Here is a 15197-nt window from a genome sequence, read left to right on the forward strand (position 1 = left end):
CCATTTATAGATTCAGTGCAATCCCTATCAAAACCTAAATGGCATTTTTGAAACAAAAAAAGAACACACATACTAAAGTTTATATCGGAACCACAAAAGACTCCTAATAGTCAAAGTAATGCTAAGAGAAGAACAAACCTGAAGGCATCACACTTTCAGATTTCAAAGTATGTTAGACCTTTTAACGATGCAGGGGTTAGAAGCACCATCCTCTACGCAGTCAAAAGTGCACATGTAACTTCAGACTCCCCCAAAACTTAAGTACTAATAACCTGTTGATATAATCCTAACCATTAACATACACAGTCAAATGATACATATTTTATAAAATAAGTATTATGTACTCTAGTCTTACACTAAAGCTAGGAAGAAAATGTTAAGAAAATCCAAAGAGAAAATACATTTATAGTACTGTATCGGAAAAAAATGCATGTGTAGTTTAATGCAATCCCTATCAAAATACCATGGACTTTCTTCAGAGAGTTAGAACAAATTATTTTAAGATTTGTGTGGAATCAGAAAAGACCCCGAATAGCCAGGGGAAGTTTAAAAAAGAAAACCATATCTGGGGGCATCACAATGCCAGATTTCAGGTTGTACTACAAAGCTGTGGTCATCAAGACAGTGTGGTACTGGCACAAAAACAGACATATAGATCAGTGGAACAGAATAGAGAATCCAGAAGTGGACCCTGAACTTTATGGGCAACTAATATTTGATAAAGGAGGAAAGACTATCCATTGGAAGAAAGGCAGTCTTTTCAATAAATGGTGCTGGGAAAATTGGACATCCACATGCAGAAGAATGAAACTAGACCACTCTCTTTCACCATACACAAAGATAAACTCAAAATGGATGAAAGATCTAAATGTGAGACAAGATTCCATCAAAATCCTAGAGAAGAACACAGGCAACACCCTTTTTGAACTCGGCCATAGTAACTTCTTGCAAGATACATCCACGAAGGCAAAAGAAACAAAAGCAAAAATGAACTATTGGGACTTCATCAAAATAAGAAGCTTTTGCACAGCAAAGGATACAGTCAACAAAACTCAAAGACAACCTACAGAATGGGAGAAGATATTTGCAAATGACATATCAGATAAAGGGCTAGTTTCCAAGATCTATAAAGAACTTATCAAACTCAACACCAAAGAAACAAACAATCCAATCATGAAATGGGCAAAAGACATGAACAGAAATCTCACAGAGGAAGACATAGACATGGCCAACATGCACATGAGAAAATGCTCTGCATCACTTGCCATCAGGGAAATACAAATCAAAACCACAATGAGATACCACCTCACACCAGTGAGAATGGGGAAAATTAACAAGGCAGGAAACAACAAATGTTGGAGAGGATGCGGAGAAAAGGGAACCCTCATACACTGTTGGTGGGAATGTGAACTGGTGCAGCCACTCTGGAAAACTGTGTGGAGGTTCCTCAAACAGTTAAAAATAGACCTGCCCTACGACCCAGCAATTGCACTGTTGGGGATTTACCCCAAAGATACAAATGCAATGAAACGCCGGGACACCTGCACCCCGATGTTTATAGCAGCAATGGCCACGATAGCCAAACTGTGGAAGGAGCCTTGGTGTCCAACGAAAGATGAATGGATAAAGAAGATGTGGTTTATGTATACAATGGAATATTACTCAGCTATTAGAAATGACAAATACCCACCATTTGCTTCAACGTGGATGGAACTGGAGGGTATCATGCTGAGTGAAGTAAGCCAGTCGGAGAAGGACAAACATTATATGTTCTCATTCATTTGGGGAATATAAATAATAGTGAAAGGGAATATAAGGGAAGGGGGAAGAAATGTGTGGGAAATATCAGAAAGGGAGACAGAACGTAAAGACTGCTAACTCTGGGAAACGAACTAGGGGTGTTGGAAGGGGAGGAGGGCGGGGGGTGGGAGTGAATGGGTGACGGGCACTGGGGGTTATTCTGTATGTTAGTAAATTGAACACCAATAAAAAATAAATTAAAAAAAATAAAAAAAAATGCATGTGTAAATAGACCCATGGAGTTCAAATCCCTCCTGTTCAGGGGCCAACAGCATACTACAAAGCTACAATAATCAAAGCAGTCTGGCAAAACACAGATCTATAAGACCAAGAGAACAGGATCGAGAGCCCCAAAATAAACCATTGCACATACATGTTTGACATTTGACAAAGGAGTCAAGACTATTCAACAAGGATAGTCTCTTCAATAAATGGTGTTGGGAAAACTGGATAACCACACCAAGAAGAAATTGGATTCCTACATCACCACTCACAAAAATTTGAACTAGGTTAAAGAATTAAACAAGAGACTGAAACCATAAAACTCCCAGAAGAAAACAGGGAGAAAGCACTTGGCATTGGTCTTGGCAATCATTTTTTGGATTGGACACCAAACACACAAGCGGTAAAATCTAAAATTAGTAAGTAGATCTACAAACTAAAAAGCTTCTCCACGGCAAAAGAAACAATGAACAAAATGAAAGGGCACCCTATGGAATGGAAGAAAATATTTGCAAATCAGTAATCTGGTAAGAGGTTAATATCCAAAAATGTATTTTAAAATTCCTACAACACAATAGCAAAACAGCTGATTAAAAAATGGGTAGAAGAACCCAATAGTTTTTTTCCACAGACATACCAATGGTCAATAAGTACATGAAAAGTTGCTCAACATCACTAGTCATCAGGGAAATGCAGATCAAAACCAATGAAATATCACCTCATCTCTCTTAAAATGGCTATCATCGGAAAGAAAAAAATAGCAAGTGAGGAGAACAAGGAACCCTTGTACACTGGGAAAATGTAAATTGGTACAACCACTGTGAAAGTTCCTCAAAAAATTTAAATTAGAACTACCATACAATCCAGCAATCCCACATCTGAGTGGATTAAGCTGAGTATATATCCAAAGAAAATTGAATCACTATCTCCAACAGATATCTTCATCCCCATACTTATTGCCACACTATTCTCAGCAGACAAGACATAGAAAAAATAAGTATATGTCAATAGATGAAAGGCTAAAAAAAAAGTAGTGGCATATATACAATAGAATAATATTCAGCCACGAGGAAAAAAAAATCTTGCCATTTCCAACATGAATATACTCTGAGGGCATCGTGCAAAGGGAAATAAGAGACAAATACTGCACAATATCACATATACATAGAATCTAGAAAACCTCAACTCAGAGGCAGTGCAATGCTGACTGCAAGAGGTTAGGGGACCTAGGGAGATGCTAGTCAAAATATATCAACTTTCAGTTATATTACAAGTAAATTCTGGAAATCTAATGTACACTGTGGTGATTACAGTGAATAATATTGTATCATGTATCTGAAAGAGAGTAGATCTTAAATATTCTCAGGACAAAAAAAAAGCCAATGCTAATTATGTGAGGCAAAGGAGGTGTTACTGAACACTGCTGATAATCATTTTGCAAAATACAAGTATATCAAATCCAACAACACACATCTTAAAGTTACATAATTATGGGTCAATTACATCTGAATCAAATTGTAGTAACAGAAAAGAAACTTAAGTTTCTAATTTGTTGGTATTGGGAAACATCCCTCTGGTTTTTACTTTTTTCCATGTATTTCGCCTCCAAGAATTTTCTTTAAGTGCAATGATGGGTCTTAAAAGATTTTTTTTGTTCCGTTTAATCCAGTATTTCAAGGCATTTCAAAGCAGGAGAACTTTTTTGAAATATCTCCTCCACCATACTGCCAGAAGCAAAAGTCTACCAATCTGCTGAAGACCAAGAGTTTTTAAAATTTCATGAGGTTTTTTCTTTCATTTCACCACTGTTGTCCTGTTTCTATCAAGTACAACAATGCAGTTATTGTTTTATCTTCTTTATAGGTAAGAAAACCAAAGCTCACAGAAGTTGAGACTTGTTGCCTATCCACCCCAAGATTCTGAGAATGGAAACCAATTACCCTACATCTCTCAGAATTAGGTCAGTAAGAAACATTAGAAGGATCATTTACATTATGCATCATCCAACTTGGCCGGAGACTGAACTGTGCGACCTTGAACAAGTCACTTGACTTCTGTCGAGTTTCAAAGCACCTACTTCATAGAATCGCTGTGACACTTATTTATGTCAAGCACATAGAAAAGCACCTGGCAAAAATAGAAGGAAATGCTTACTTTGAAAAAGCCATGTTTTTGGTTGCGTTGACCAAGCCATAAGTTGCTTCCTGGGGGAAGGTTGGTTTCAGGAGGGTCTATTACGCGTTCATAAATTCTGTAGGGACGAAGAACACAGTGATTAATAAAGAGGCTCAAAGCATAACAAAAAGGTATGCATGTTGTTTGAAGTACTCATGGCATTAGCTGCTGGTATAGACAGATGGAGGCAGTAAATGGCATGTTTTAGATTTCAGGTAATATGAACGTAGAGATCTACTCCTTGACAACATGTGGACACAGTAACTGTTGGCTTTCTGTTTTCACCCATTTGGCAGCAAAAGGAGGGGGAAGATAATAGCCTTAGGTATCTTCTCTGAGCAATGACCCTCACAACATACTACGTGAGTAAAGTGGATTGATCCACATTATAGGTAAGAAAGCTGAGGTTCAGAGAACATAAACTGGTCAACCGAGTTAAGACAAGGAGCAGTGAAGTTGGGATGAGAATCCCCATCCGTCTGGCTGCAAAGCCCGTGCACTCCCCTTTGCACTCTGCTTCTCCCTGGCATTATCAAGCTGCTACTCATTTCTACAGTCACCTGCTATACTCCTCTCAACAAGTGAGCGGGTGCCCACATGATATGCTTAGTCCACAAAATCAGATAACTGAAATCATCCAATCAACAAATGTTTATTGAGCACTTTTTATGCTCCAAGCTCCACATGAGGCAACAAGAGATAGAGCAATCAACCAGACATCCAAAATCCTGCCCTCATGGAGCAAAAAAGCAAGTTCTATATATGAAAAAAATCTTCTCAAAATAGGTGGAGACATAACTAAGTCAAAGGAGGCAATAGCCCTAGGATCTTTGAAGGCACCTACAGAAACTGCTCAACAATGGAACGGTCTCAATTGCTCTGCCCTACCAAGCCCTGGTCACAAATCCTGAGATTTATGCTCCATTTAGAAATAGTCCCTGCAACGACCAGCTACCAGTTCATCATAGACCTTCGCCTCACCCCTAGGCAAGGGCCTCTCAGCACCTTCTAAGCTGGGAAGGGGAAGGAGGCTCTTGCCTGAGAATTGAACTTGACCTTAGATGCTCAGAAGATTCTGGGTGGGGTGCCATACAGACCATCAGGGAACTTCCATTACTCCTGATGGCCTGTCCAGTCCTTGCACTCTTCAGCCCTTGCTCAGAACAGCTATGGGAGGAGTTAACTCCAGGTACTTCCGAAGGCCTGACAGATCATCAGGCCTCCACGCACGATGGGAGCTGACTGCCGCCTGCCAGAGAGGGACCTGTTCCTCCAGTGGCTGGCAAAAGGCAAAACGTGAGAAACCATTCAGTCATGTCACAGCCAGTGAATCAGTAGATGTTGCCATTGGGAGCAGTCACGCTGCAGCCTGGTATCTTAAGCACACTGCCCATCGACTCTTCTCCCCCGCTGGAAAAGTGCTGTTTCCTAACAATACATGCAAGGTACTCAACAGAGAAAGCTCTAAATATATTTGGTCTGTCTGTATTAATTATCTTCCCATTATAAATGGATGCTCAAAACATAACCAAGAGAATTTAAGTCTCCCTTAAGAGGACAGGCTATGTTTTCCCCACACGAATGCAACATCTTTCACACGTTAGAATCAACAATTTTAGATGAAGCAATCTGTCAAAACTGCTTTAACCCACGAAGCTGCGATATATTTCCTTTAAGATGAGCTTTTTCTAATATTCACAAAAAAACTAAAACAAGCCAAATTTATGACAAATGTGAAATGTCTAAATTGTGGTAGATCAGCTTGCTGTAATTTACTACAATCCTTAAGAGTGACAAATATTCCAGGTTATGAAATATGGGAAAGTATAGACAAAATAATTTTCACTGGAGGAAAGCAGAATGCAAAATTATTTATGAACTATGGAGACAACGATCCAAAAATTATGTTCCCTGTTGGTAAATTTCAGAGGGGGCCCGAAACAGAAATTGCTGTATTTAGGTAAAAGAAGCAGAAGCATAATTTTCTGTGAGGTTGTTTTACTAATGCATTGAAAACATGTCAAACTATTTATCTGAACCTTTCATTTTAAAACATTTGCATCTGAGAAAAGTTTTCAATTTCAAGGCTTACTTTCGGTTTTCAATATGCCAGAAGGTTGCTAACCAATGTTTACTAAGTACATGAAGGATCCAGAAGGAAAAAAAGGTCAACTTTCTATCATGTCTTACCTTACCACGCATAAATGTTCCTTCTGCCTTAAAATAGTGGGCCCTCAGGTGTCTGCTTTCTCAACCATCAGCCCAAAGCAGGGCAGTGACAGTGTACCTGTGTCAGAGGGGTGTGCTGATTTCTGGGGTCATGCAGCCCCCATCAGGACCCCCTCCTGATGCCAGGGGAGGTCTGCTGGCTGCTGCCTTCCCCTCCAGCCCTGTCCATTCACTTCAAGTGGCAGACGTCACTGGAGAATTCCATGCAGCAGACAGAACCAGCAAACTGGATTCAGACATAACAAGATGAAGAGAACTTAAAAACAGTGTTAAAGGGACGCCTGGGTGGCTCAGCACTTGAGCGCCTGCCTTCGGCTCAGCTCATGATCCCAGGGTCCCGCATCGGGCTCCTCACAGGGTTCTGAGATGTCTCAGATTCAAACTAGCTAAAAGCAAAGCCAGGCAGAAAAACAAGTGAAACAGTAACTTGGAAATTAATTAGATCAAGCACAGTCTTTTGGATAAGCACACTATTTAGGGCTTAAGTTGATTGCATTATAATCAGTCCAAATTTATGACATTCCCATAAGCTATCTGATACCAATAATGTATTTATTCTACAACCATCTAAAATCTACCCTTCTTTATGGCCAACGAAAACCCAATTCCCACTTAGTCACGTTTCTAGGCCTTGCACTCAAACGAAGCACTACCTATTAAGCTATATTGGGAGAATTTTTGGGAATTTTGCACACCATTAGTATACATTGGTATTTTAACATGTATCTCATTTATAATACAACACCATGCAAAATTAAACATCCAGTCAAACATAAAAACTGCTTGAGAGGAATGAACAATGCAAAGAGTAACTGACACTTCTTGTGAAAGTCACTCACTGAATCAAGGGCTCACATCAGTAATTTTCTTCACAAGGTACCAACCCCTCTTTATTCATGACTTTGGTTAAGAATGCCTTCCATAGCAAGTGTCTCATCTGCTTAAAAGACCAGTCAATATTCTATGAAGAACTCAATTTCCTGTTAACAGATAAAGTCCTCAGAGCTCAACACAAAGCAATGCAGTGGTTCAACAACACTACTTATGAAGGAATGTTGGATTTCTATTTACCTGGATGAAGAAAGACCTCTGAAGGGACTCCACGGTACCTTTCCCAATTATATAGAAGAATGAATTTCCAATGCAAACCATATGGATCAACATGTATTATGCTGCTGTTCAATAAGACAATATAAAGCCCAAATGACATGCTAAATGAAGAGGTTTATCTTGGGCGCTGCCTAGAATTGAAGAAAAATGTTCACATTCTCCCTCAAGAGGAAAGTTGCAATGACCTTCACTTGCTAGACAGAGTCTCATCCTCCACTGCCTGTTAGCTGGCATTAGTGAGTACAACGGTGTGCCTTGGAGAAAGTTCCCTATACAGAACACGAGGTAATTCTCATGCTGTACCCCCCCACACACACACACACACACTGAATGGTAATGATGGCCTTGCACAGGAGGCTAAGTCCCTCTTTGGTCTTATGTTAAGGAGATCATAACACAATCTTCCCAGTCTTGGCATCATAGGACAAATATGAGGACAAAGTTCTTGATCTCTACTAAAATAAACAAACAAACAAACAAACAAACAAATAAATAAATAAATAAATAAATAAATAATAAAATAAACCACCAAGGCATCTATGGTATCATTAGCAGTATTCTTGGTCCTGACAATTGCTGAGCAGAGCATTCATAGCAATCTACAAAATACGACCTCCAAACTTACCATGACAGGAGGGTTTGCCAACAGTGTACACTGATGAGCTACTTGTTGAATTTGTAGTGTGAGGTTGCCTGGCTATTAATTATTTGCTAATACGGAATACGCATCACATAGTACCAGGAAAACAGGAAAGGAATGCCCAAAGAGGAGCTCTACAGTCTCCTCCTAGCCATCTGTTTAACAAAACCAGCTGACGGCAAATGACTAAATTAAAAAAATGCACCTCCGGCATTTAAGCAGGAGAAAACAGACTAGTCAGGGAGATGGATTATAGGAATGAATAGAGCATGCCCCCAACATGTACGAATTGAATTCCAAGCTAAATCCATACAGAGCTCGGGAGGGAGGACAGTAGCACGGCTCAGCAGGTTTCCAAACTGTTTCTTGCCAGCTGGCTGCAAAGTAAGTACAAATGCCAACAAAGAAGAGGCAGCGAAGTTGAAATCTGGAAGGAGATACCTTTGTCACAGTAAATGCAAGAGCAGCAGTGTTCAAATGAGATTAGCACATACTTCTGGAGAGACTTTGCCAGAGAAGAGGTTCTCTCGAGAGAGAGGAGGTCTTCCTAGAGACCATCAAGTCCTCAGGTGACCAGCTTCATCTGCTTAAAAAATACTCATCAAAATCAAATCTTAATATCTAAAATACATGAAGAACTTTGACAGCCCAAAACCCAAACAATAATGCAATTAAAAATGGGCAGCAGATATGGATAGACATTTTTTTCAAAACAGATGGCCAACAGACACATGAGAAGATGCTCAGCGTCACTCGTGATCAGGGAAATGTGAACCAAAACCACAATGAGATCACCTCACACCTGTCAGAATGGCTAATGTCAAAAAGAAATAGTAAGTGTTGCCAAGGATGTGGGGAAAAAGGAACCCTCGTGCACTGTTGCTGGGACTGCAAGATAGCGTTAGCATTGTGGGAAACAGAAACCACGTGATCTAGTAATTTACCCCCCAAATTTGAAAACAATTCAAAAAAAACACACACCCCGGTGTTTAGTGTACCTTTATTAACGATAGCCAAAGTATAGAAGCAACCCAAGTGTTTATCCATGGATACACACACACACACACACGACATAGCCAGCAACATGGATGAATCTAAATACAATGTTAAGCAAAGGAAGTCAGAGGCAGACATACCATATGATTTCACTCATGTATAGAAGAAACAAATGAACAAAAAAAAAAAACCTCCTAAATACAGAGATGTGATGGTTGCCCAAGAGGAGATGGGTGGGGGGATGGGTGAAATGGGTGAAGAGAATTAAGAACACTTATGATGAGCACTAGGTGTACATAATTAATTATATTATACACCCAAAACCAATATTGTATGTTAATTATACCTGAATTTTTTTAAAAAGTCATACCTTTGTTACCTACTAACTAAATTTTACTATCTCTTTTATATTTCCTCATCTAGATCTCTATACCAAGGTATGTTCCCTTCTTAACCATATTTTATCCCCCTAATCTCTCTCTCCATTTCTTACCAACTCTTACTCGCTGCCAAAAGTTCATGATTCAGATGTCATCCCAAGATGATGCCGACTATGGATCAGGGTCAGACTGGCTCTGTCGGGCAGTATAATACCAGATGTGCTTGAGTTTTTGGGAAAATGTGAAGTTGCTGTGATTGTTTCAGTCATAGCAGACTTAGGATAATACCATCAGGGTTATATTATTAATAGGAAGGAATCAGGACCAAACAGGACAAAATTTAACATGGAAAAAAGAAAGATTCTGTGCTTAGGAGACTGCTTCTTAGAATCTGAGATCTAATACTTAACAGGAATACATACTGAAAAATATTTAGCCATTTTGGTCAACAGTGAGCTAACATAAGGCTGTCAAAAATGATGTTGTGTTCTTAAACTGTACCATATGATAACTATTCTAATCTGAGGCAATCTGTCCGGAGATAATCACATTTACTTGTAGAAACTTCTCAGATGCTGAACAGACACACTTTAGAAAGAAAACCTAGGAAGATTGTGAATGCCTTGTGAACCAAATCAAATGATGAATGGCTGAAGGAACAAAGCATATTGAGTCTAAAGAAGTAAAGATTAAGAGCATGATAAAGTCTTCAAATATTTGGAGAACTGTCATGTAGAAAAGGGATTAGACTCACCCTATGTAGCTAAAAGAAGTAAAATATACACCAACAAGTATAAGCTACAAGGAGGCACTTTTGGTTCAAGATAGGAAAAGCTTTCTAACAATCAGAAAACACAGAGGGAAGTAACAGCCTTGGGAGGCAATGAACTTCCAGTCTCTGAAGGGCGTCCCAGCAGTGCTGGAGGATGCTTAGTTGGCAAGGACAGTAAAACGCAAATTCAGACACTGCCTCAAAAGTCAGAAGAGCTGCCTTGAGTAAATGCCAGAACTTTACATACTTTATAATCCTTGAAATAACCCTAAAAGTCAGGCACTGCTATACTCAATTGACAGATGTTCAGAGGCTAAATGACCTGTCTAATATCATTCAATAAATAACGGATCCTAAATTCAAATCCAGGTGTGAGTTTCTACCGTATAATCATCTACTGATTCTGCTCTTACAAAGTCAAATATTCAACGACGGGTCAAATAAAATAAAATACAGAAAGATCTTTGGACTAGAGTCAGTAAACCTCTATTGGTGTCTTACCTCAACTATTTATGCTTTTGTGACCTGGGCCAAGTTACTAAACCCTGTGCCTTCTGTTTCTTCAAACTTTTAATAAATAGTACCTATTGCACAGGTTTTCAATGACCATAAAACAAATAATCTAAATAAAACGATGCTGTATATTATAAATACTTTTAAAAGTTAGTGTTATTAGGGAAGATCAATGCTCTTATCTTCTCAGAATCTAAAAGACACTTTAAAACATTTTCAGAAAAAAAATAAAAATAAAAAAACCTCATCTAAGCCACTTGTCTCAACTGCTTAGAGAACAGTACCCAATGTCAGCTTTCCAATTTCATTAAGAGCACAGGGGCAGCAACTTGAAAGGAAAGGGGAGTAAGAGCCTCCTAAATCACTCCCTATGTGTTGCCACTGATGGCACACTGAAGCCATAGTCATTGGTCTCAGGTTTCCCAGGAGTTAAGACAAAACGCACTGCTTATAGCATTCAATTATACCCTAGGCTAGCTGCCTCCAAAATATTTGCTGATACTATAGAGTGGGTGATAATTTAGTCTAACTTCATCTTATTATTCAGCTAGATGGAAATTTAAATGTTATGTTAAATCAAAAGCCTGCTGTTCATATAAAGCACACAATGGTAACCAGGACTCTCAGGGTCAAAAGGGACATTGAAGGTGTTCTGATCCAACGTCCATCTGCTACTTGTTATATTAATATCTAAACACCCAAAAGCCATCTGTCTTGCATACAGTGTAGGTGACATCCTCGTGTAACATTTTAAAGCTTCACAGAGCAAACAGAGGTCTCCCCAAAGGCTTCATGATTGACCATTTCCAAACAATCCATGTGAAATATATCAGGGTCTAGCAGCTACGTTAAGGGACAAGGGTATTATTTTTCTACCTCCATGAAGTCTTGATAACAATCACAGACCAACACCAACCCGTAACATTAGCATTCCCAGGATTCAGGCAGACAGGGATCTGTATTCTTTGATCTTTTAACTTTTTCAGAACCTTGGAAAGCACCAATAAGGTCCTTAGGCCCCTCCCAAACCCGGGCAGACATTTATAGGCTCGTAAGCTTTTCAAAGACACAGATTCCTAGGCTCCTAATAAAATCAGACTTCTAGGTACTGGCCTGGCCTCACCATAGAAAATAATCTCTGATGGAGGCCTTATTTGATACTGTGTTCCCTCAAGCAGTAAAGTCAGGGAGCTCCTCCATGAGTCTGTTTCTAGAGATTTTTCAAGATAATTAAAAACACAAACAAGTATGCAGTATAAAGAAAACTCCTTCAGCATCCCATCTTTTTGGGGCACCTATAAATAAAGTTCTCCTGATCATGCCCCATTAATAATTGCATAGATGATGGATGGATAGAGAATATACAGGCAGGCACTCAAATTTTGACAAGATTATATCCCTGGTCTCCTGGAGCCCACATTACAGTGTAGGTGAACAACCAACAAATAACATAATTTCAAATAGTGGCAAATGTTATGAATATAAATTAAGGTGAGTCGGATAGCTCCATTTACCCCCTCTAGATACACTCTTTGCCTCACTTTGTGCCAAAACACACTGATAGGTTCTCTCCCTTCTCCTTGTTGATTCCAGTTGCCAGTACAAGGGCAGGGAGGATGGATGTTGGGGTACTTATAGAGCATTTAGCACCCTGCTTGGCACAGAGCACTGAATAATGATAGCTGCTCCTCTTCAAAACAAAACTAATGAAGAAGATCCTTGCCTAAGTGGTACTTTCATATTTTTCTCCTCTCAGTAGCTGTCTATAGTCTTCCCAATATAAATGTGTCAATACAAACTTGATTGTTTTTTAATAATGTTTACAGAGGGGACAACTTATGTGCCTTGACTTATGCTTTGCAGCAAACACACTGAATTATTCGTTTAGTTTGGAGCTCTTTTAAAAAGTAATCATCACCGTCTTGAGAAAAATTTTTATTTTTTTCATGCTATCAGTCCTGTCAGACTCCAGAAGTTCACAATCACCAAAGAAGAGCAAAGCAATTTAGATAAAATTTCCTGTTCTGAAGGAAGACTTTTGTTATTAAATGTGAGCCATTCAATAGTAACTTCTAGCTGTTTAATCAAAAAGTTATTGTTCATTGTGGAGGAAAAATTGGAGTTTGGAAAACAATGAGGCTACAACTCCAAGCTCAGAAAGTATGTGATGGAGTTTCAAATCCCTTTCAAACTGTGTCTCATCATTTCAACTATTAATGGCCTTTTCTGAGAAGGCATTTCATGGAAGATAATAAGAAAATCACTGAAACAACAGAGATCTCCCACTCATCTCTTTAATTATCCCCTTTCCTGGAGGCCCCTTCATGTTCAGGTCATACAGTGTAAATTCAAGCCAGTTTTCAGAGAGGTCTCAAAGAAGCCTATCAACAAGGACATGCAAGTGAGTCTAATTTCAAAGTCAAAATGAATGACAAAAAATTTTAAAAGGTGAGGGAATCCCTAAGGGGAAATTTTGGCATACTAGTAAAAAAAAAAAAAGTATGTTTTAAAGATGACAAATGGGAAAAGAAAATGTCCAAGAATCAGAAGGCTTCTACTCTAAATTCTAGGTTTAACCACTACACATGAGATGTGGCCTTAGGACAAAAAGGACTTCATCTGCCTGAGATTATTTCCTCACATTTTACATTAAGAAAATGACACCTGCTTGACTTTTTTTTTTTTTTTTTTTTTTGGCTCAACATGATACTGTGAAGTACTTGCTTTGAATATTGTTGCCCAATACTGATGTGAAATGGTTCAGTAAAAAGGTGTTAAACCACCTGAATTTGGTTTTCCAGCTCCTCCCAGTAATCCAGCTACATCCCCTTCCTTACATTCAGTCCATGAGAGAATCTGGTCATCTTTTTATAACCCTGCTATAACTATTCAAGTTGATTTCTGTTACTTACAACTTAAATGTTTTAGCTAGCATGAAAACGTATAGGAAGATACACTGAAAATCAAAATCCTACATTCAAATGAAGAACAGAAGTCTTTGGATGCCTGCTTACCAGGACATATGATGATAAAACTTGTGAGCATCTCACCCCATCATGGTGCCTACCCTTGCTTACACCCTATAATGTCATCAAATTTATGGATGTGTGGGCAACTTGAAAGCCAAAACCAGCTCTTGCTTGCTGCGGTATTTTCCCCAGTACCCAGACCAGTGCCAGACACAGAATATACACTTAAGTGGTTTTCATTTATTTTTGCACTTGTGTCAGTCTCATCAGATGCTGGACACAGTCATCTCTCCACTGTTATGTGATTACCCAATGGATATATTGGCTTGGCTCCCTCTGCCTTTTAAGTGGAAGAACTGTCCACCTGCACTTCTAATGGAATGGAAAAGTCGAAATGCAAATTTTGAATTGAAAGGGGATGTTTAGAATTACATTATTCAAGTAAATGCCATGCTACATTTCCATGCATAAATGGGAATTTGTATGTGCATTCCCTAGTCTCTTTAATCTCCCCCTCACCTTTTCATATAGATCTGACTCACAACTCTCAGTAACACATCACTGAGCATTGCCAATACTCAAGAAATATCAATTAACTGAATAAATAAATGAATTACTCGATTAAATCTAAGGCTTTAAGAGTCTCCACTTGACTTTACAAAGACTACAGCACTACTGACCTATTCGCAGGTCCTGGAAGTTTCTTGCACTCTTTCTGGTCCCTTGGTCTGAGACACCTTCCTAGCACTTACATGACCACATAAAACACCAACACTGAATTCAGCTGTCAAAGTGAGAAGACTTTCTCATACTATCTTTCCTCGAGTTTTATTGAAAATGTATCTTTTTGTCTTGCCTTCTGTGTTGCTGTCAAAATGTCTGATGCCAATCTGAATTTCTTCTTTGTAAGTGATAAGGTCTTTTTGTCTTGAAGTCATGACAGTGGTTTTATTTAAAATTTAATAATTTTACCAGGATCTACCACAGCACTGACTTTACTGGTCAATTTTCCCAGATTTATGATAAGCCCACTCAGTATGCAGATTTGGATTTTGATATTTCGCATTTCCTTTTTAAGTTCTGAAATAGAATTCACGTACAATTTATCTGTTTAAAAGACATCCTTCAATGCTTTGGGTGGGTATATTACTAAGTTTTGGTAAAATTGTTAACATAAAATTTGCCACTTAAACCATTGAAATGTGTGTAATTCAGTGGCATTAATTACATTCGGGATGTTGTACCTCCACCACCATTTTCAAAACTTTCTCATCACACCAGAAACCTTGCAAACATTAAACAATGACTCCTTATTCTTTTAACCCTTAGTCCATTAACCTCTAATCGATTTGTCTTTATGAATTTGATTACTATACATATTTCATACAAGT

General features: G+C 38.7%; 1 protein-coding gene across 2 annotated transcripts in view; it reads right to left on the bottom strand.

Annotated features, from left to right (window-relative positions):
• The window catches only part of NELL1 (neural EGFL like 1), an 817686-nt gene that overhangs the window by 657253 nt on the left and 145236 nt on the right, over positions 1-15197 (bottom strand). For both annotated transcript variants that reach the window (XM_072793772.1, XM_072793771.1), the window contains exon 5: positions 4177-4273. In XM_072793772.1, the coding sequence (XP_072649873.1) occupies positions 4177-4273 (97 nt within the window). The remainder of the gene's footprint in view (positions 1-4176; positions 4274-15197) is intronic.

This window comes from Canis lupus, chromosome 23 (assembly GCF_048164855.1).
Source record: "Canis lupus baileyi chromosome 23, mCanLup2.hap1, whole genome shotgun sequence".
In the NCBI taxonomy this organism is placed as follows: Eukaryota; Metazoa; Chordata; class Mammalia; order Carnivora; family Canidae; genus Canis; species Canis lupus.